The sequence below is a fragment of the Pipra filicauda genome, unplaced genomic scaffold (assembly GCF_003945595.2).
Source record: "Pipra filicauda isolate LSUMZ 115617 unplaced genomic scaffold, ASM394559v2 scaffold567_size291404_pilon, whole genome shotgun sequence".
In the NCBI taxonomy this organism is placed as follows: domain Eukaryota; kingdom Metazoa; phylum Chordata; class Aves; order Passeriformes; family Pipridae; genus Pipra; species Pipra filicauda.
The window spans coordinates 130,867-152,292 of record NW_024104717.1 but is presented as its reverse complement, the minus strand read 5'-3'; the positions used below and the strand labels follow the sequence as shown (position 1 = coordinate 152,292).

The following is a 21,426-nucleotide window of genomic DNA, read 5'->3' as shown; positions in this document are numbered from 1 at the left end:
AAATCACCTCATCTGTTGCACTGCCTGAAAGAAAAAACCAGCAGTATATCCACAATATTATGCTATAGACACACTTTATATCCAATACACCATGCTATATATCTCAATATAAATTTAATATACTATATAACATTATATTTTATATAAGATGTATTATATTACACAAACTATTATATATATTGTGATATATACGCACACACATAAAAATATATATACACACATAGTAAATCCAATCCACTGTCCAAAGAGATGAAGGTTGCTCAAATGCAGCCTTCACTTAAGTGATCTATAGCACAGAGAGACCTTGTGGAAGAAAGAGGGTATCATCAAGTGCATTGTAAGGCAGAGAAGTAAAAGACTAAAATTTTCCAGCTAAACTGATCTATGATGAAGAATGTCACCAGGGCAAGAGACATGAAGTAAGATTGAAAGCAACCAGCTACCCTCCTTCAGCAAAGCCTAGACAGACGATCATTGGCTGAAATTGTTTGGAGAAGATATTGCGGTTAGCCTTTGGTTTGTAGGTGAAAATACTGCCACAACCATCAATCAAACACTGATATTTTTACAGAAGGAGACAACAACAAATCAGTGTTTGCTGTGACAACACACACAAAAAACAGACTTTCAGAGACTCCTGCGGGAGGATTATCAGAACTGGAAGCAAGACAACGCTTCGAAGGGATCGCTTCCTCACAAAGTTGACTTCTGCTAAACTTATAACATATGCCAAATCCTTACCCCCAAAGGCTCAAAGTCCAAATCAGCCAACCACACTAAGGTAGAGAGGTAAAGCTCAAACCACTTAAGTTGGAAAAATCCCCTTCTGTCTCATCATTCTACATACACATCTCACTGAAAATGGGGTGTGGGCCCATGGTTGCCCAACACACGACTGGAAGGACAGAAAGATTCTCCATTGTTCATCTCAGCATGACACAGAGAGCACTGGGACATGTACCTGGCCAATTGGCAACACGTGCCTTGGGCACTGCTGCAGCTTCAGTAAGTCAGGCAAGGCACTGAGATGGAGCATCTCGTGTTCATGTTAAACCATCTCCTGTGACCAGACTCACGCAGAGATCACACAAATTAATTCTGCAGAGAATACACATCCTAAGTGTACCTCGCTTGGTTAAGAGCATGACTTTTTCAGAGATCCCTCCACTTTTGAACACACTTGGAACTTGTGTTGCCTTCTCATTTGGCCTTTAAAAAGTCTGTAAAGCACTGCTACTCTGTACTTCACTAGACACAGTCTTCAAGATGTACAGATGGAAGAGATGAAGTGATAAACGCAGGAAATATACTTCACACTTCCATAGTATCTCCTCCTAATGGAGGAAGAATGAGACCAAAAAATCCAATGAAAAAAGTAATTTATTTGTCCAAAAGAGAATGGGACAAAGAAAAAAACCGAAGTGGGGATAATACAGCCTGACAGAGGAGAAAACCAGGTTCTCAGAAGAAAAGGGGAGAATAATACAAGATATGTAAACATACAGGTAGATATTTAAGGAGGGGCACATGCTCAGATCAATTCCAGAGATTGCATTTGCAAATGTATTACACCTCAGATCTGGTAAATAAATAAACCTTCCCTACACAGCCCTGTATTCCACACGGACTGCTCCTCTCAACTCCCTCTCCACCCTCCAGAAATACACTGATGAACATGAGGAAGCTCCAGGTCAAATCAGGAAGGTGTACAAGGAGTAACAGGGGCTGAACTCTGGGAAGAGAAAAACCTGCCTGATGCATTTCACCCACCAATAAAACCAGAATGTAATATTTCAGTCAGAAGGGACCTACAATGGTCATCCAGTCCAGCTGGACTAGATGCTCCTCCTCCTATTGAAGAACAACGCAGATCATGTTGCTTTCAGTACAGCGATCCCACCATGCTGTAGAATCATAGTTCCTTGCATGACCATTATTATTTTGGAATACAAGTATGCCCATAAGAAACCTCATTTTAATTCCTTGTGCAGGCAAACCTAAAGATGAGAATGCAAGAACCTTTCAGAGACATCCAAAGGGTACAAAACCTAGGGGAGGAGGTAAATGCATATGAAGAGAGGTAAAGGCAGGTCACTGCAGCAGGTTAAACCTGTTAATCTTCTTTATTAGGATTCACTGCACATTTAATTTTCAAATGTTTGGAGCGTTTTTATAATTTCCAGCAAGAACCATGGTACTGTAAGTTCACTCGTTGGCCATACTTGAGAAGCTCCATCACGAATCACAACTGGAAAAGTCTGGTTTGAAAGACCAGGTCATCCCCAATAAGATGGGAAAATACACAAACGATTGGTTGTGCAATCACCAGTAACAAACACAATAAAAAGAAAACAAAATAAAACAACTTGGCAAAGAAACAGGGGAAAAAAGGATGAAAATCATTTCAATGAACAATCTGACCATTCACATTTACAAGCATCCCATCCATGGGTAATGACCGTGGACTCCAGCCCCTTGGGAATGCGTGTGCAGCACAGCAGTGATGCACAACACCCTCTGGCTTAGAAGAAAGGCGAGTCCAGCTTTCAACTCAGACAAGTGTGGAATTCGGCTGACACTAACACATTGATTCTGGTGGTAAGTCAGGGCTGAACTCCACAGCTTTAGGCATCACACACCTGAAGGATGTGTAACCATGCTCCACGCACTAAGGTGGACAGTAAACGAAGGGCATTTCCAACTCCTCCTCCTCCACCCTCCTGCTACACATCTTAGGATAACGGCCCACTACTTTCTCCTCACTTTTTCAATGCTGGGAAGCCTAGTGGCTCCCATGCGATCCACCCAATACAACCAGAGATAATGACAATGGATTTGAGTGCCCAGCTCGGTAAGGACATGCTGCTCCTCAAGAACCACAGCCCTGCAAAACAGACCCTGCAGACAAAAGCCATACAAATTCTTACAGTAGCCATCCTGGCAACTGAGTAACCGGCTGCAGAACTCAAGGCAGCCACGGCACTGAAGCAAACGCAAGGAAAGACACTGCCCGTCTGGAAAGCAACTTGGGGAACGTACAATAGCTATCAAGGCAGAACTCCACGGAGAGCGAAGGCAGCGCGTAAAGTAAATGCCACGGTGACCAAATGGCTGCCACTTCAACAGCACAGCGGCCACTCGGCAAAATACAACCGGCAATTCTCCGGGCAACAGGGGCCGGGGCGGCCACAGGCCAGCAGGAGCCGGCCGGGCAGAACCGCCACCGGCTCCATGGCACGGCCAGAAGGGCAGTGTGGGAAACTCAGATGCTACTTCTCCAAAAATCCTCAATAGCAAATGGACAACCAGCCCGACACACCGAGGAATCGCGGCCGGTTCAGCGGGAGCGCAGCCGCCACCCCGGTGCCACCCGGCCGTGCGGGGTCTCGCCAGCTCCCCGGTCCCGAAGCAGCACCCTGGCGTGTCAGAGGAGGGGGCGAATCCCACCCGCGCCCACGGCAGGGGAGCCAACACTCTTGTCGGTGCCCCGATGGAAACATTATTCCCAGACACTCCTGCCCTGCTCCCCGGCCGCACCTGGGGAAGCGGGGACAATGCGAGGCCCCTCGGAAGGCAGGGAGGGCGGGAACCGGTCCACCTCCAGCGTTGTGCCGCCTTCCTTCCCGCAGGGCGCCGGGCCGCAAACTCGCAACTCCCGCCCGCCGGCTGCCCCCCCGGCCCCCCGTTCCCCCTGCCCCCGCCGAACTTCCCGCCGCAGGGAAGGGGGGCTCCGGGGCGCTGACGTCACGCTGGGCTGGGCGCGCGGCGGGGGGTGTCCCCGCCCCGGGACCCCCGCGGCGGACCGGGAGCCCCCGCCCGACCCCCGCCCGCCAGGTCCGGAGGGAAGCCGCTCCGCCGCCGTCCAGGGGAGGCGAGCCCCGGGCGGGCAGCGCCCCCCGGTGATTTCGGAGCGCCCCCAGCCGTGGCCGGGACCCCCGCCCCGCCGAGCCCCTCGTGCCCCGCGGCGGTGTCCCGGCTCCCTCCCGGCCCCTTGCCGCATCCACGCCGGGGCAGGGACCGCCGGAGACGCTTCCCCAGCCCCGTGGGGGTTAATGGCACTCTAGGTGTCCCCCCCACCCCAACTTTGATGTTCTTCCCCCCCCCGCCGCCTCGCTCCCCATCCCGACAGACGGACCGGAGGGATGAAATCCACCCGCGAAAGAATGCAGCGAGTGGGCGACAATGACAAGCGGGGCGGGAGCGGCTGGGAGCGGGCGAGGGACTCACCGGCGGCTCCTGAGGGGAGGTCGAATGAAGGGAGGAATGGAGGCGGCGAGGAGCGGGGGGCAGGGATTTAAACGCTGCCCCCCCCCCCTTTTTTTTTTTTTCCCCTTTCCTCCCTCCTCCTTTTACGCGCTCCCTCGTTTCCTCTCGCGTCTCCGGAATAACCGGTCGGTGGCGGGGGCAGCGGCTCCGGGAGGTGGGGGGTGCGGCGGGGAGCGGGACCCCCCCCCGCCCCGCGGCTCTGTCGCCCCCTCTCCCGCCGCGCTCAGGCGCCGCCGCCTGCGCCCCGCCGCCCTTCCATCGCTCCCACCGCTGCCCGCCTTAGCCACCTCCCATTTCCGAAGGGCCCAGAACGAGCCCCCTCCCCCGCCCCTCTGTTCCGCGCTCGCCACCGCCCCTCCGCGAGAAACACTCCCCCCACCTCACCCCCTCCAACCCACCCGTGGGCACCGCGGGACGGGGGCGGAGGAGGCGCGGGGCGCGCAGCCAGCCCGGCCCCCGCCCCGGCCGCGGCCGCGCCCCGCGCCGCCGGGCCCCCGGCGCCGGCACAAAGGCCGGGGAAACGGGGGGAGAGAGCACGGAGGGGCGTTTTTGGCAGGACGGATCCAGGGCGAGCAGGGGATGCGGGGGGGTGGCGGCCGGCCGGGGCTGCGGCGGGGCCTCCCGGGGGGCGGGGGCGGCGGCCGCCCGACGGGCGCTGCTCAGCGTGCGGCCGCGCGCGCATCCATCCCCCCTCCCAATCCCACTTCCCATCCCCCGCTCGGTTGCCAGGCAACGGCACAAAGGGAGCGCGAGCCTCGTGCGGAGGCCGCTCCGCACCGCCCGCGCCGTGCTGCGGGGCCCCCCCGGCACACGCACACACACAGCTCGGTCACGGTGCAGCGGCGATGGGATGCGGGCTCCCCCCGGCTCGCACGCACAGAGCGTGGTCACGGCAGCACCGGGGATGCGGGGATCCGGCTGGCGCGGGCCTCGCCCGAGCGGCGCCACATCGCCCCCACCCCATTCTGCCCCCCGCGGCCGTGAGGTGCGGGGGAGCGGCGGGGCTCAGCCATAGAAACGTGAAACATCCCCCCCGGCTGCTCAGAAACGCGACTGCCTCCCCTCGCTGGCCAAGTTCATGGCGTCGATGGCCATTTTGGAAAAGCTCCTGTCGGAGGAAAGGCTTCGGGAAAGAAGGGGGGAGCCCGTCGACTCTGTCACCCAGCCAGCCCGCCCAGGGGCTGATCCAGCTCCAGCCGCTGCCTGCCGCGGGAGCACGGCCAGCGGGAGAGCGGGGCTGGGGGGCGAGGAGGTGCTACAAGTGCTGCCCTTCCTGCGGGGCTGGGGGGCGAGGAGGTGCTACAAGTGCTGCCCTTCCTGCCCCGTTGAGCTGCAGAAGGCACGGCTGGTCGTGGGGGCAAACCCGGGGCTGTCACATGGACAGGGGCACGGATGCATGGTTAAATAAGGGAGATTTCATCTGCATATGGGCAAGTTGCACTCTGATGGCCTTCAAGCATAATCCCAAAATATTTCCTCAGCAGGACCTCTCACTGAGGAGGCTGGATGGCGCGTTCTCCGCGGGCTTTTATTCAGCAATTCTCATTGTCCGTTACATGGCTCCGAGCACTATTTACTGTACAGCATCCAAACTCAGCTCTGAATACAGATTCATTCACCTCCTCGTGGGGGTTTCTGCAGTGCTATTCACCCCAGTGCTTTAAAAAACATTAATAAAAATGTCCCTGCAACACCCTTGTAAGCCGATGGCTCCCAATGCAATTGTTCCACACCCACTTCCCAGGGGTACTGTGCCATTTTTGGGGCCTCACTATTTATCCTGCAGAATTGGTCTTGGTGCCTCTCATTCCCAAGCAAGCCCCGCTGGCACGCAGCACCCCCTTGCACAACATGCCTCATGTCTCTAGCCTTCATTCATTCTTTCATCCACCCTTTTCCCCAACCTATTTCTTTGTCTTGCCCCTCGCCTAGAGCCTCCACCCTGCCAGCAGTAATCCCTGAGTGGGGTTGTTCCCTAGGACTCTCTGTTTCCCATGCGTGGAGTGGGGGATTGAAAAAGCCATGGCTAATGTGGGTGGTCACTCCAAGCCATTTCAGCATATTGTTTTGCAGAGGTGCTGTGTTGAAGAGAAAACCCTGTGGACACTGAGCACAGGAGTAAGCATTATCTGCTTCACAAAGTGCCTCACCAAGCTGACCCCCCGAGAACAAGGCAGAATGTTACTATTGCTGTTGAGGTGGTAGTGTTTGCAGTTGTTCAAACTGTCACCTTTAGGAGCTGACGGCCTTGCATCCCAAGCTTACAATGCATGTGACCCTTAGAGGCCAAGGTGATGATTCATGAAGGAAGAAGATCTTGTCAAGATCCTTGTTTTCTGGATGCTAAACAAAATGTCCAGATCCCCAAGGTTTGTGGTTTGGGGAGAAACCTCTGTGGCAGCTACAGTGGTCAGTTTTGCTTCAGTTCTGAGATCCTCTGGATGAGTAACATGTGACACTAAGTTTGTTTAACCACAATGTCAAGCCCTGAATGGTTTTCATGTCATCATCTCCCACAACCAGGTCGCTTGCTTTAGTTAAAAAATTTGCCTTAAACAAATGTTAAATTTATTATCAAGATTTTAGTGTCATTTGTTGTTTCAGTAAGTGAAGAGGCAGAGACTCTAATGCCTTAGGAAAATCTTACTACATTTTGGTTTATTTCAAGAAGCCAGTCACTGGTGGCCTGCAGTCTTAGTTTACGAAGAAACATCAGAGGTGTTTCAAACAAGAAGCAGGACCAGGGTAATCATTTGCATTTGTGTAATCCTGACTTCCCATGGCTTCCCTGTGGACAAAAAGCAGCATCTCCCTCTAATAAGGCCAAGGTTTTTGGACAGTGGGAGGAAAAATGATGAGTGATTGAAGACAAGTGCAGCTGGTTGTGACCTTTTCCGTGTCCATGGCTGGCTGAAGACAGGCTATGGAGGATGTGAGCAGGAAGCTTCCAAAGGGCTGTGAGGAGGATTGACACGAATGCTGTCAGCCCTCCCAAAAAGGTCTCAAACCGTTTCTCCTTCTCCACTCAGAAATGCTCATAGCCAAATCGCTGCAGCTCAGACCACACTGTGCACTGTTTCAGGTTGGTAAGCATAGGTGGAAAACAGACAAGAGAAACACAAGCAGCTGCACATGCTTGTACAGCGAGACCAAGGTGGACTGGTTGCAGAACGTGGGAAATAAAATTATCTCATGTCTGAAATCAACGCATTGAAGACCTTGGGCAAACCAAGAGATTTATTAGCTGTGTCTCTTCAGGGTGGATAAATGACCTGGAGAGTCTGCGAGCCAGCTAGGAGGTTTGGCAAGCAACCTTACTGGGGTGCAGCTGGACCTCCCTCGGATTAGGGAGATAGGACACGCTGCCTCATGAGGTCTCCAGCCACACCATTGCAGTGCTTTATGCTTCTACCGGGGGACAAACAGTTGTCTGCAAAACAGGAGGCCCTGGCTGGGATGTAGCCTTGTTAGAGAAATAAAGCACAAGAGACATGCTGATAAACCTGAGTTCTGTGGGGGAGGGAATAAGATAGCTGAGGTGCTGGAGCTCGTGACATACAAAGGGAGGCTGAAGGAGCTGTTTCTTTCAACCTGGAGTAGAAAAAAAGGTAAGGGAGAACTAATTACTCTCTTCAGGTTTTCTCTTTTTTTTTTTTTTTTTTCAGTTTGGAGGGCTACAGAGAAGTCTCCTCTCATATATGCACGGTGAAATGGCTACAAAAATTGCAGTAAGGGAAAGTGTGACTAGAAAAAGGGAAAACCTCCTCCCTGGAGGTAGTTCAGCACTGCTACAGGTGCAGATAGGGGCTGGGGAATCTCCTCACCTTGGAGATGTTTGGAAACTGCCTGGCCGTGTCCCCAAGCAGCCTGATCTAGATTTGGGGCTAGCCCTGCCATGAGCAGGGCATAGAAGTAGAGACCTCCAGACATCCCATCTCAATATCCCTGTGAAACTCTGACTCTAAAAATACATAGAGCCCCATTTCTTTCTTGACACGCAGCACATAATGGTCTCCTTGATGAAAAGAGTAAGCAGGCAAGCCTTCCAGTCTGTGCTAGGCCTGGGGAAAGTCTTTTTCTGATCCAGAACACAACCATGGCCACCCAGGATGTCTTATACTGGCTTGCTCTCTCAAACTAAGAAAAATAATACCTGCAAACTGGTATTTTTTGATAAATGAAACACTGAGAGGGTTATAAACCTCCTTGCTCAGTATCACCAGTCCCCAGGAATGGCTGTACTCATGGCCAAGATAGTGGTACTGACTGGTACTGAAACAACAAACTGCCTCAGTTTACCCTTTAATCAAGCTAATAATTGGGTCTGGGATGCAGCTCAGAGGGCTGTTAATTGTGGAGGTACATTCATGTCCCACTCTGGCAGACTCTAGGATTGAGGGACCAGAGTGGTAACCTTACCCATCAGCCCAGTTCAATTGCCCACTTAGGTGTGCCAGCGTGTAACAGCATGGCTGATTTCTGAGGCACAACAGGATGTGCACTGTGCCAGGCCTAAGACCCCTGAGATGCACACAGTTTATCCAAAACTCTGGCACCTTCATCATTTACAGAGGTGTTTTATCTCCCCCGTACACGGTGTAGCACACAGTTATAGCTGCTTCCACACATGCAATGCTCTAATAAGCTGATCTTTGCCTAGAGACCAAGCTTCGTAATGTCCTCCTGACAACCTGTCCAAGCTGTCCGTATTTAGTCTTCTAGCAATGGAGCCAAATGCTCTTCTTTCGATTAAGGTGCTCAGCACCTTATAGGAATTACCCAGCGCCCAAATTTTTTGACTTCTTGTCAGATGTTCATCAAAAGAGTGTCTCTGACAGCCTCCTATGTTAAAGATACTTGTTTCCAAAGGTTGGAAAATTGGACAACACCCCATTGTTTTTGAGAGAGACAAGAACGTACCAGAGAAATTCAGTAGTTCTTCATCCTTAAGGCTTCTCTCTGCACTCTACAACAAGCCTAATTCAGTGATATCTCCCCTTCCAGCTCATTTAAGGGTGCACACACATATTTAGAAATGAAAGAAAGAAATTCTGCAGACTTCAGGGGGGAGGGAGCAGCCAGTGTTAAATTATCCCTTTAACAGCTAAACATTGCTCTGAAAATGTAATCTGAACAGAGTATGATTTGAGAGGGAAAATAAAAGCAATCCAACAAATGTTTCCCTTCACAGATAGTGTCACATGGCCAGTCCCTCCCCGGACTGTTACTCATACTCTGATTGAATCCACGTTACAGCACAGCGATCTGATGGAGGCATGAGCTTATACAACAGGAGTCCTCAGATGCAGGAATAGCCAAGTGCTTGGACATTTCTATCACAAAGAAACTCTAACCAAATCCCTGACACTGAGCCAAAGAGAAAGCAGCATATGCATCTTAGGGTGCACTGACCAAAGACAAGCATTTGCAGTGACCCAAGCAAACATGCCAGTGTCACGTCCTTCTATACATTGTGCCAGCAACAACGAACTCTTGATGTAGAAAAGGCACCGGGTGAGGTACTGCTACAGCACGATGCATTCCCATCCCCTCAGTGCTTTAGCATTCCCATCCCCTCAGTGCTTTAACACACCTTCCCTGACACAGGGACGTGGCAGTGTCTCACTGGCAGAAAACTCTTCCCTGACAAATTCTTCCCACAATGTAGGGACATATATACCAGTTCCCTGCTGTTACAGCCTTGCTGCATTTAAATGGGCAACGCCGACTATCTTGGGCACTTAATTGCCTTATCTGCACCAAAAAAAAAAAAAAAAAAAAAAAAAAAAAAAAAAAAAAAAAAAAAAAAAAAAAAAAAAAAAAAAAAAAAAAAAAAAAGACCTGGGAGGAGCTGGGGGAAAGGGAAGATGCTCTTGGGAATATAAAAGGAAAGAAAGTTTATTTCCAAAACACTGCCTTGCTTGCTAAGCAATAGCCATACTGTTCAAAAAATCGCAGTGTCTAAAACAAAGGAGCAGTGAGGTGTACAATGGGAAAGGACAGCCCGCTACCTGTACCCAAAATGCATGTTCCTTCAGGAAAACAGCGCTGTCGCGCACACAGCTGCTTTTGCGGGAGACGCGATGGTGGGGGATGGCTGGGGTGGACCACAGGCTCTCGCTGGGCCCCGCGGGGTGCCGGGTGCCGCCCGAGGGGAGCGCGGAGGCGGGGGAAGATGGAGCGTTCCCTCCGCGACGCCCGGACTACAGCTCCCAGAGAGCATGGGAGAGAGACGGCCTGCAGCCGGGGCACAAGCTATTCCCTGCCACCGAGACGTGAGCTGTGTGCACTGGTGATGCCCTGGAAACCAATCCTGTCTCTACCCTCACATTCTCCCTCCCACCCTCTTTTCTGTTCTGGGCATGTGTGACATAGTCTTTGTCTTCCCTTCTTGGACTTACTCCCTATTCTGTGCTATTTAGTAAAGAATTGGCAGTGAGATGCCAATGTTTTAAAGTTTTGTCTTTTGATTTTAAAGTCTGCATTCGGACACAGTCGAGGGGAATTGGGACTTGCTGAGCAACCTCAGTCTATACCCTTGTCCTTGCTCATCCTGAAAGACAAGACTTAAGCGAGGGTCTGGAAACTTTCTGTAGTGAAGTGGGGCAGGAGGTTTGCCAGAACTGAGTGTACCTAAGAACATAAAGGGGATACTGGTGTGAACCGATAATGGTGAGCAAGGTGGTTTTATCATTTATTCTACAGTCAGATTTCTCATAGTAGAACCACCAGCCTCCTGTCTTCTTTGGAGTCTATCCAGAATAAAGCTGCTTGTTGAGCAGCGCTGGGGGTTGCTGGCACTCAGCCTGCTAGGGAACTGGTTAGAGCACAGGCTACTTTCCCCCTGTGAAACCAGATGGAATTGAGAGAGACTGACATTCCACCTACTCCTCGAATCACTGCTCTGCAAGTCCCTCTGCAGGTAGGAGGAACAGCTTTTTCTCTCCCAAAGATTTGCAGTTCCAGTTTACCATCACTTGAGTCCAGTGGAGAGCTGGCTGGGGGCCCACCCCTGGATCTTTATGTTAGTGGAGGGCATGATTATTTCACAGAATATTCTGAGTTGGAAGGACCCACAAGGATCAATGAGTCCAATTCTTAAGTGAATGGCCCATATAGGGATCAAACCCACAACCTTGATGTTGTTAGCACCATGATCTAACCAGCTGAGCTAATCTGAATGTAAAATCTCTGCACAGCAGATCTTCATGCTACATGGTTTGGTGGAGATGACAGGGGCAATTCCCACCATCCCACATGCCTTCCCCTTGGCATTTCCCAGCTGGTGGCCAACAGAGCAGTCTGGCTGTGGGACAAGGCTGTGAAAGAAGTGAGGGTACCTGGGCCTTTTCTTCATCTTGCCAGTCCTCTCTGCTCGTTTTGGTTACCTTTCTGTGTGAGCCTCTCCTGCTCTGATGACAAAATGTACCCATTTCCCAAGCACTGGCGTCTAGAGAGAAACATCAGGCCAAGTCAGACAACTCAGGTGTGAAATACATTTTAATTGAGTTTAGGGATCTGTAGTTTGTCTGTTGCTCAGCTGAGCATGGACTGTCCAGAAGGTGAAGCAGACATCATGGGCAGAAGAGAGGGTGAAGGAGTGCAAGAGGGAAGGGAACAGAGAGAAAAAGGTCACAAGAAGCAAATGAGAGCACAGGTTTGTTTACGGAATGTGTTTTAATACATCGCCCCGCAGTACTATGTGCTGACCCAGAGACTGACAGCACGCACACACGCACACGCACACCCAGTGTGGGACACCACTGCACTTCAACACCAAGCTGCCGGCAAGCACAGCCCAACACAGCACAGCACTCGGGGTGGAGGCAAGGGACATTCGGGTCCCACCAGGGCTCGGTGCAGACACACGCCTGGGGCACAGGGACGCCGTAGGCCAGTACATGTACACACACCTACACACATGCACAACGAGAGCGAGCCACTGGCAACACTCGTCCAGACACAGCTACAGGTGCGACACGTGCCCAGACACACCAGCTGAAACACAGATGTTCACTGCACATGCTTCGGCGTACGAGGAAAACACACCGGGCAGCATGCTCCCATAGTCTAACACGTCAACGTAGTGGCTCAGACATGGCCCTGCACGAAAAACAAGACACACAATGCCTAGGTCCAGAAATGCTTATGACCCCAAAGCAAGGGACAGGGTGTAGGCCTTCCTCTCATCCTTCACCTGGGTACATCTAGCCGAGGACACCTGAACTTGAGGGGCTTTGAGGTGAAAGGGAACCAGGTGACAGAGTGGGGAGAAAGAGCAAAAACAGGAGCAGTGGAGGAAAGGGGGGTTTAGAGTCTGTGAGGTGGGAAAGAGCAGCAGGGTGGCTGTGCCCTGGGGACAATGTTCAAAGAACACTTGGATTGCGAAAGTTGTGTCCGGCGAAGCGTGCTTCATCACCAAGCTCTTCCTCAATCCTGCAGGAAAGAGAGACAGCACATGTCAGGATTTTGTGTTGAGGGAGCATGGGAGGCACCAGGTTGCTGGTGGGGCAGTGCATCAACAGAAAGCTGACATGGGTTGGAGGAGCTCACTTCCTGCCAGCTGCTGCACCTGGAGGGCTGTACCCTCACACAAGGAGGAGGAAAGGAGTCCACTCCAGAGGACTCCCTGAGATCTCACTGTCATCTCTGTGTCTTGTCTTCATAATATTTCATCCACAAGCCCCATCTACCCTTGGGTTTTTAGCTTCTCCCACCCCAATCTTCACTCCCCCATTCTTTCTTCTGCGTTCCCATCCCTGGAGCCCCTTACCTCATGAGCTGGTTGTATTTAGCCAGGCGTTCAGACCTGCAGGGAGCACCCGTCTTTATCTGTAAGGCATTCCCCAAAACAGACATTGTAAGACACTGTTATGACTTGTACCAGTTTCCCATGGCATGGCAGGGGATTCTGTCTTCACACACTTTCGCTTTCCTTCAGGCCTACGCATGGCCTGGGTTTCACCTACCTGCCCAGTGCACAGTCCTACAACCAGATCAGCGATGAAGGTGTCTTCAGTCTCCCCAGATCGGTGGCTCACCATCACACCCCAGCCATTCTCCTGGGCCAACTTGCAACTGCAAGGAGCAACAAATGCAGTCAGTAGCTCCCACTCCTATAACCACCACCCACACAGGGTGTGATCCAGGCACCCTCTGCTCCCACTCTCAGCATCCTACACTCTGGTAGAGACAAAAGTCTATTCACCCAGTGGATAGCGTGACACCCTGCTGTGGTTCATCATCAATCCTTTCACGGGACAACAAGGGCATGGGGCTGGACTTACGCTTGGATGGCCTCTGTGACGGATCCAATCTGGTTGACTTTCAGCAGGAGGCAGTTGCAGGCTTTCTCTTCAACAGCTCGCTCGATGCGCTTGGGGTTTGTCACTGTCAGGTCATCTCCCACTATCTGAATCCCCACATTGGCAGTGAACTTGGTCCAGGCCTCCCAGTCATCTTGGTCAAAGGGATCCTCAATGGAGACCACTGAAAGGAAAACAGAAGAGACGTGAGTCAAAGCTGCCTCCCTTCCCACCCCAAAAACACAGAGGGTTTACGCTGGTTAAATGTGCAGCACCAGTGCTGATTTCCTACTGCCAAGCACAGCAGCTCACCTGGATAATCACGTACGAAGCTTTGGTAGAGGTCACCCAGCTCATCTCCAGAAATGTAGCGGCTTGGGTCATCTGGGGACTTGAAGTCCAGGTCATATTTGCCATCACGATAGAACTCAGAGGCTGCCACATCCATACCAATGACAATCTTGTCCGTGTAGCCCGCCTTGTCAATAGCTTCCTTGAGGAGCTCCAGAGCTGAAAGGAGGAGAGGTGCAGTGAGGAGAGTCAGCCCATGCAGAGAAATCTACCTTTTTTTGGGAATCTCCCCTCAGAGTGTTCCTAGAGCCACTTAGAGTCTAGTGGTGTGATGGGAGAAGTAGAAGGGAGCCCAGAGTGCAACAAAAACATGCCAAGGAGCTGTGGAGGCCATGTCCAAGTGGACAAGAAGGAATTAAAATACAAGCTCAAAGACAAGTTTGGGGAAGGCCTTGTAAAAGTGTGCACATGCGTGAAAGATTTGTATGGAGAGGCTATAATAAATCAAGGCTCCCTCCAAGGAGAAGGAGCTTAGAAACCATTCCCTAACATAGGAGGTCAGTGCCACTGAAGCATCATCTTTTGAACCAGTCTTTGGGGAATGCTGTGAGCTGGGTATAGGAACCCGCAGCACTGCAGGTAAGGGTACCCCATCTCTGTATGGCTCTCACCTTCGCTATTTTCCAGGATGTTGGGGGCAAAGCCTCCCTCATCACCCACGTTGGTAGCATCTTTGCCATACTTCTCCTTGATGACGCTCTTGAGGTTGTGATAGACCTCAGCCCCGATACGCATGGCATCGCGGAAGCTTTCAGCTCCCACAGGCAGGATCATGAACTCCTGCATGGCCAGTTTGTTGCCTGCGTGGGAACCTCCATTGATCACATTGAAAGCCTGGAAGAGTCCACAAGAGTAGCAGAGCTGAAGAAACCGGTTTTGATACCACTTAGAGGAGGCTCTCAGATGAATCACCACACCCACTCATACCACATCCCACAGGGTAACATAATACATCAGCTACAACGCATCAGACCAAAGGCACATAAGCATGGGGTCTTCCTTCCAGTAGTGGCTCGAGGCACATGGTTGGAGAAGACTTTCCCACCTATTTCCCTCTCAGAGATCTCCCGAGCTATGTGTATTTACCTGTGTTTGTTTATCTGCAATGTTTTGTCGATCTTTCTTCCAGGACCTTTCTCCTTGACTCTGAGAAAATTTTGGCACCCACTACACCCTTTGTGAATGAGTTTCACAAGTCAATCCCCCACCACAAAGCCATATCCTCCTCAGGCTCCTTTTTTCAAATTGGAACTTGACAGACCTTGAGCCTTGGTTTGCTTCCCTGACAAGTGCAGTGTACTCATCTGATGTTCCAGCCCTATATCCCTTCCTTATCTACCTCCCAACACGTCCTTTGAAGTTTCTTTTGGAAACACCACTCTTTTGGAGCTTCTGAAGGTGGATGTCAAGGACAGAGGAGTCTTACTGGCACAGGAAGGATGAGGTCGGAGTTGCCGGCCAGGTCAGCAATGTGCCGGTACAGGGGGACATCCTTCTCTGCAGCTCCCGCCTTGCACACAGCCAGCGAAACTCCCAGGATAGCATTGGCACCAAACTTGGCTGTGGGCAAAACCGAGGAGGAGTTAAGGCTTCTCAGGCAGCAACCTCTTGCCCAGCGGGTGCCCTTGGCAGCCCAGCCTTGGGCTCACCACAGCTATGACAGTGCCCCCCGCTCCAGCCCAGCAGTCTCCCATGGTCTTCACTGCACAGGCCAAAAAAAGAGGAAGGAATTACATTTGTTCTCTGTGCCATCCATCTCAAGCATCAGATTGTCTATCTTCTCTTGATCCACGACAGAGAGGCCCTGCAAGAAAGAAACAGCTCCTGAGAAGGAGAGGATTGGAAGAGCTGTTGGCTCTGGTGTGCAGGAAACAAGGCGTTGATGGAGAAGCTGGGGGTACAGGGATCTTTTCAGCTTGTGAGGGAACATAAACACACAAAGCTCTGGAAACTGGTGCCTTGGTATATAGTCAGGTTAAGTAACCACGACGATGTTGCTGCAGTGCAGTGTAGATGTACCCACGCTGGAGAGGGGGTCAACTGCAGCCCAGGTAAGGCCACACATTACTGGGGACACAGGACTCCCTCAAGGATTTACTGAGGCTTTCAGCAGCTTCCAGGGAGCTTTGTGGTGCTGTGGCTACACAGAAGCTAGGCAGAACAACAGTACATGCTCAACCTCAAGCAAACAAATACAGACTGGATGGAGTCATCCCCGGGAGTGAGGTGGAGAGCAGGATTAGACCCAACACAGGTAGCCCTCCACCAGACCGGGTATTTTTCACAAGTGGAGAGAGCTGGGCTCTCAGCCAGACCCTGCCACGGGCTACATGTTGTGTAGTATGTGGCTTCAGCTCAGGTCTTCTCAGAGCAGGCTCCAGGTCATCAGGTGTAAACAAGCTGCAGATGTGACACCACTGCTCCGCAAGGCTGTGCCAGAGCTTGCACAGTACAGCCATTGCTCATCACACCATCACGAGGCCACAGACATGTGGATGAGATTCAGTGCTTGAGGAGGAGCATGGCTGGAAGAGGGAGTGAGCTCTACAGGGAGCACCGAGGGGACTAGCTAGGCTGTACAGATGCTGCGGTGGACCAGGTAGTGTTAAATCCTTTCCTCCCCGAGAAAAGATCACTGTGGACACACACAGGCATGGAGGGCAGGAGGGGTGTGCCCACGGTTCACAGAGAGCATCACTATGTCTGTTAACCCAGTGAAATGAAGAGAGGCAGAGACAGAGATTGGAGGACAGAGACGGACCAGAGTAAGCGTTGGATAAGGGAGAACAAAGAGAAATCCTTACAGAGCCCACGAGAGCTGGGGCGACAGTGCTGTTGATATGATCCACGGCCTGCAGGACCCCTAAAGAAGGGAAGAGACAGAGAAAGAAAGAGAGAGAGAGAGAGAGAGAGGGTGAGGCAAAGAGGAGAGTGGAAAGAGGGAGGGAGAGGACCAATAGAGAGACTGAGAGAGGGAGACAGCAAGGGAAGATCGAGGCCTGATCTTTCACTTTACGCTAGGTCTGTGCTTTTGTGGTCTCTCTGAGGGCAGTGGGACACATCCGCATCACGCCAGCGGATGAGCAGGACCCTCCTGCAGAGCCCCACACACAGGAAGCCCCAAGGACAGCGTGTGCAGCAGGCATCTCCCCACCTTTTCCAAGGAAACGTGACTTGTCATTGTCTCTCAGCTCCAGTGCTTCGTAGATACCAGTGGATGCGCCGCTGGGGACTGCTGCTCGAAACATGCCTGGGAAACAGCAAAACGGGAGCATGAGACGAACAGAGGGTGAAGAGGAAAAACCCTCATGCACCTGCTTCTACCCTGCTTTCATGGGCAAGAAGGTAGCAACTGCTTGTGAAAATGGATGGCCCTGTTGGCTGGATGCTCCTGGCTGTTCTTCTCAGAGGTGGAACACCTCGATGGCACAAATAAATGCACCCAGGGTTTCCAGACTGAGGAACCTGGATCTCAGGCACTCAGAGGTCCACATTGATCCCAGAACTGCGGATGATGAGTGGAAGTCTGGTTCCTCAGCCCTCCTCCTGATTCCAGAGGCAGCCTGAACCACAGCCACCAGCAACTTTTCCCCCCCACACAGTGGGATTGGGTTTCTGCCTCACTAAAGAAGGAAGAGAATGGTTTGTTGCCTGCTCCTCATCCATCAGTTCACACAATTTTGGGCCCAGCATCGATGCAGGTCTTCCAGTTGAGATGGACATGCCTGCACAGAGATGTGAGGGTCAAATACCTTTACCCCTGCCATAAGCATGGCTATGGATGTGTTACCAAACTCGTACTGTGTCCCACGACTAAAAGCATAGTTGCAGCAGGGCATCACAGGGATGTGACAAGAAGGTGCATATATTTATGTTAACAAAACCTTCCGTCCCTGCTACCAGCAGGTGGATGGTTCAAGTCACATACACAGCAGTCAAGTCCCATCTGTCTTGTCATGATTTGCCCAGCACAAGTGCAGAGTTGCTGAGCACAAGCACAAGCAAAGCCACAAGCAGAGTTTTGGTCTTTGCCTCTTCCCCTGGTTTGTTGTCTGCTGGGGGTTCACTGGTGAAGACCCTCCATGCTCTCGGCAGAGCGTGCCAGGCTACTGCACAGCGCCAGCTCTGCATGGATGGGCAGGGCTTTCCCTCCATCTCTTATCCTCCCCACATACCTTTGTGTGTGTACAAGTCCACCTCAACAGTGGGGTTCCCACGGGAGTCCAGGATCTCCCGGGCATGGATCCTCTCGACTGCCATAATGAATCTGTGGAGAGGAGACAACAGGACACATTCAGCCCTGAGAGGCCCCAGGATGTGGTGCTCACCCTTCTGTGTCTAGACTGACAGAGAGAAGGGAGCTGAAGGAAACGTGATCCTATGAGTTGGGGCTAAAACCATTGGCCCCAGGAAATGTAGAAATTCACCCAGACTGTGGGTATCTACTCATAGTCTGTTTTGCCCAGGAACAGGGTATCTATTTGAATTTACTCTGTGCCTTTGCTGCAGATGACAAACTGGGAGTACTCTCTCCCTCTCTCCCTGCGTCACGGCAGAGCGCCTGATACGAGCCCGGATGGCAGGGTTGGGGAGGGTGCCACAGCATCCACAGCATCCACGGACAGCACAGAGGGAGGGATCAGCTGGCACAGCGGGGAGGTGCCCCTGGCTCTGGCGTCAAGGACAGGGTACCAGCTTCTGGCATCTCCTGTCCCCTTGCCGCGAGGCGAGGACAGTGCTTTCCAGGGCCGGGCAGCAAGTGGCTGCTGTGTCCCTGTGCAGTGAGCCAGCCAAGAGCGATGGGCAGGGCAGGGGGGCAGCCAACCCGCGGGGACCCTCGGGTCCATGGCAGGGGAGCTGCCCCAGTTTGGCTCTCACAGACCCCCATCCATGTCACCTCTGCTGAGCACCCAGCTCAGCCTTCCTGTCTCCTCCATGAGCCGCCGGGTCAGGCTGTGCTGAGGCGGCGGGAGCATGGAGGCCAGCAGCCTGAGGAGACATCCTGCTGAAGGCCACGGTGCCTCAGACGTGGTAGAGAGGGCTTTGAAGGAGGAGGGACCTGGCCCAGATGCCAAACCTTCACTCTGTTTCTGAGACAGCGAAGTGGATGAGGCTGGGAGGTATCTCTGTTGGATCAGGAGGGGGAGGAAGCATGGCGTTTTGGGCATCTGGTTAAATCTGAAGTAGAAAACAAGCTGGTGGGTGATGATGGCTGCTTGAAAGAGTTTCTCTTGCTGCAGTTTGCTCCATAGGGGGTCCAAACCATCTCATTCCCACTATGCCACCTTCTCATTCTCCTGGCTGTGGGCCTGTGCAATGCCAGGGTGCTGCAGAGAGGTGCATGTTCCCCCACGTCCCCAGCCCTCCCAGGTTTTCCTCCCCCGGCTCCCACAGATGATTCACTGAACCCCGAGCAGGGCTGGCAGAGGCCGGAGTAACCACGGGGCCCCAGCCAGGACCTCCCCGTGGTGTGTGTGAGCAGGGGCACAGCCAGAACAGGGGCTCAGCGCAGGGTGGGATAAGCTGGAAATAGCACATCACAGCACTAGGGGGAGCTAAGAAGCAGGCTGGGGGAAGCCAGAGTCAGCGCTCGACCCCGCTGCCCCGGGTGGGTGGAAATCACAGGGGTGTGAGGAAATCGTGCTGCTGCTCTGAAGTTTCAGCCAGAGCTTCTCGTATTTGGGAGTTTCAGTTAGCGACTCCAGGGTTCTCTGGAGCCTGCGCAGGGCCCTCCACCATGTCCATCTGGGCTGGGATCCCCCATCAGACGCTTTGGCAGTGCTCCTCACGCCATCTGGCACACGCCACAGGAACTTCCTCCAGAGCCGTGCCCGTGCAGCTGCGAGCTTCCTTTGCAGCAGTGTCCTGGCCATGCCTCAACAGCCTCCACGGGGTAGAGAGGGACAGTACCCCAATTAAAGTGAGCTTTGACAGCGAATCCCGTGCCCGATGCTGTGCCTTTCTGCTTATGTGGTCACGTTGTCCATGGTCACATCCCTCTGGCCACATCCACCTGCTCCTGTTGGAGCTAGCTCCGAGGAAGCCAAATGACAAGCCAAATCCAGCCTTGCTTGCCCCACCCCATCACTCACATGATCTCTTTTCCCTCTAGTCCTTTAAACCCTTTACTCCGCTTGTGTTGCTGCCCCGTGTCCCCCTGAGCTTGCCCTCCTTTGAACAGTGCAAAGAACCACCCTGAAATCCCTGGCATCAGCTGCACTGTCCAGAAAGGAGGTCAGAGGCGGATAAGCCAGGATAAGGGATTGGGATGGAGCCCATAGCTGGGAGGCCATAGACCACAACCAGGGGGAGAGAGGAGCCAGGCTGGATGCTGTGCATCCCCCCGTGAACAGGGGCTGGGCAGCGCACCCCGGGAGGCTGATCCTGCTGCAGTGCCTTCCCGTGGGCACCACTCCGTGGCACTGCCTGTCACCAGGGCAGCGTCTCGCTGTAGCTGGCGCTGGCAGCAATTCCCCCTCCCCGCCAGGCGGGCCAGCACGGTGAAGACCTTCGTCCCAAGCCACCGCCACCAGTCCCGTGTGCTGCTGCGATTCTCCCGGGCTGGGCACTGCTCCCAGGAAGCCCGCACTGCTGCAGTGTCGTGGCTGATGCAGCTATTGCTTGCTTGACTGTCACCTCCTCTCCCTGCTGCCCCCCCTCCCCTGTGTGGTGTGGGGCTGTGCAAATAGGAAAACACCCCCTCTCCTCCCTCCCTCTCCCGGAGCGCCCGTGGTTATGTCAACGCATCGGGAGACGGGGGCGGTTGGTCTGCCCTGAGGCTGGATCCTTTTCCCAGCAGTGCCCAGACTGAGCTTTGCGTCCTCCCCACTACCACCCCCTCCCCCAGGGAAAGCTCCATCCCGCAGCACCTCCCGACAATGCCCTTGGGAGCACCCCTTATCCTCGTTGGTTGCCCCCCTCCTGCAATTCCCTAGGTTCGCATCTGAAATGATGATTGCCTGGAGGGGTAAGGGGGGGCTAGGGAAGGAGGGAGTACCTGGAATTAAAATATGAAAGAAAAGTGAGAAGGTTGTGGGTGAGGAGAGATAGGTGGGAGGAGCAGGGAGAGGAAGTGAGGGGAGTTTAGTTGTTAATGCTGCTCACCGTGGTCCTTCTCTGCAGGGACCCCAAAGTGCGTGTGGGGTTTGGAGGGCACAAGGTGGGGAGCAGAAACATGCATGTGGAGAGGGGGGTGCTGGCCGTGGGGAGACACTTACCTTCCTAGGGCAGGGGTGAACGAGAGATTGAGAGAGTGCTGGTAGAAAGGAGAGAGGACGAAGCTGAGGAGGGATGCAGGACCTCAAGGGGAGATGATGTGTCCTCTAAGCCAACGGCGGCAGCAGCAGCAGGATGGAGACGCCCCTGATAGGGCCGGGACAGCAGCATGTGACCCAGAGCTGCGATGAGTCAGGATTTAGCAAAGCTTTGCAAACAGCACGTAGGGGATGGAGAGGGAGAGAAAGGCAGGCAGCAAGGGATAGACGTAGACAGACTAGGGTGAGAG

General features: G+C 53.0%; 2 protein-coding genes across 3 annotated transcripts in view; both read right to left on the bottom strand.

Annotated features, from left to right (window-relative positions):
- The window catches only part of ATN1 (atrophin 1), a 28,428-nt gene extending 23,545 nt beyond the window's left edge, over nucleotides 1–4,883 (bottom strand). The window contains exon 1 of one of the 2 annotated variants that reach the window (XM_027710391.2): nucleotides 4,665–4,883. The gene's annotated coding sequence lies outside the window, so the exon portion shown is untranslated. Of the gene's footprint in view, nucleotides 1–4,227; nucleotides 4,499–4,664 lie in introns of those variants that run through there. The other variant, XM_027710389.2, reaches the window with a different exon arrangement.
- A 6,865-nt stretch (nucleotides 4,884–11,748) lies between these two features.
- Nucleotides 11,749–21,314, bottom strand: ENO2 (enolase 2). The gene is made up of 12 exons (XM_027710408.1): nucleotides 21,140–21,314; nucleotides 18,098–18,189; nucleotides 17,077–17,172; nucleotides 16,727–16,785; nucleotides 15,657–15,726; nucleotides 15,349–15,482; nucleotides 14,534–14,756; nucleotides 13,884–14,081; nucleotides 13,554–13,755; nucleotides 13,236–13,344; nucleotides 13,040–13,098; nucleotides 11,749–12,702 (listed from the first exon to the last, which is right to left on the bottom strand). Exons 2-12 carry the CDS (start codon nucleotides 18,180–18,182, stop codon nucleotides 12,633–12,635), a joined length of 1,305 nt encoding a protein of 434 aa, XP_027566209.1. The 5' UTR covers nucleotides 18,183–18,189; nucleotides 21,140–21,314; the 3' UTR covers nucleotides 11,749–12,632.
- Nucleotides 21,315–21,426: the final 112 nt, after the last annotated feature.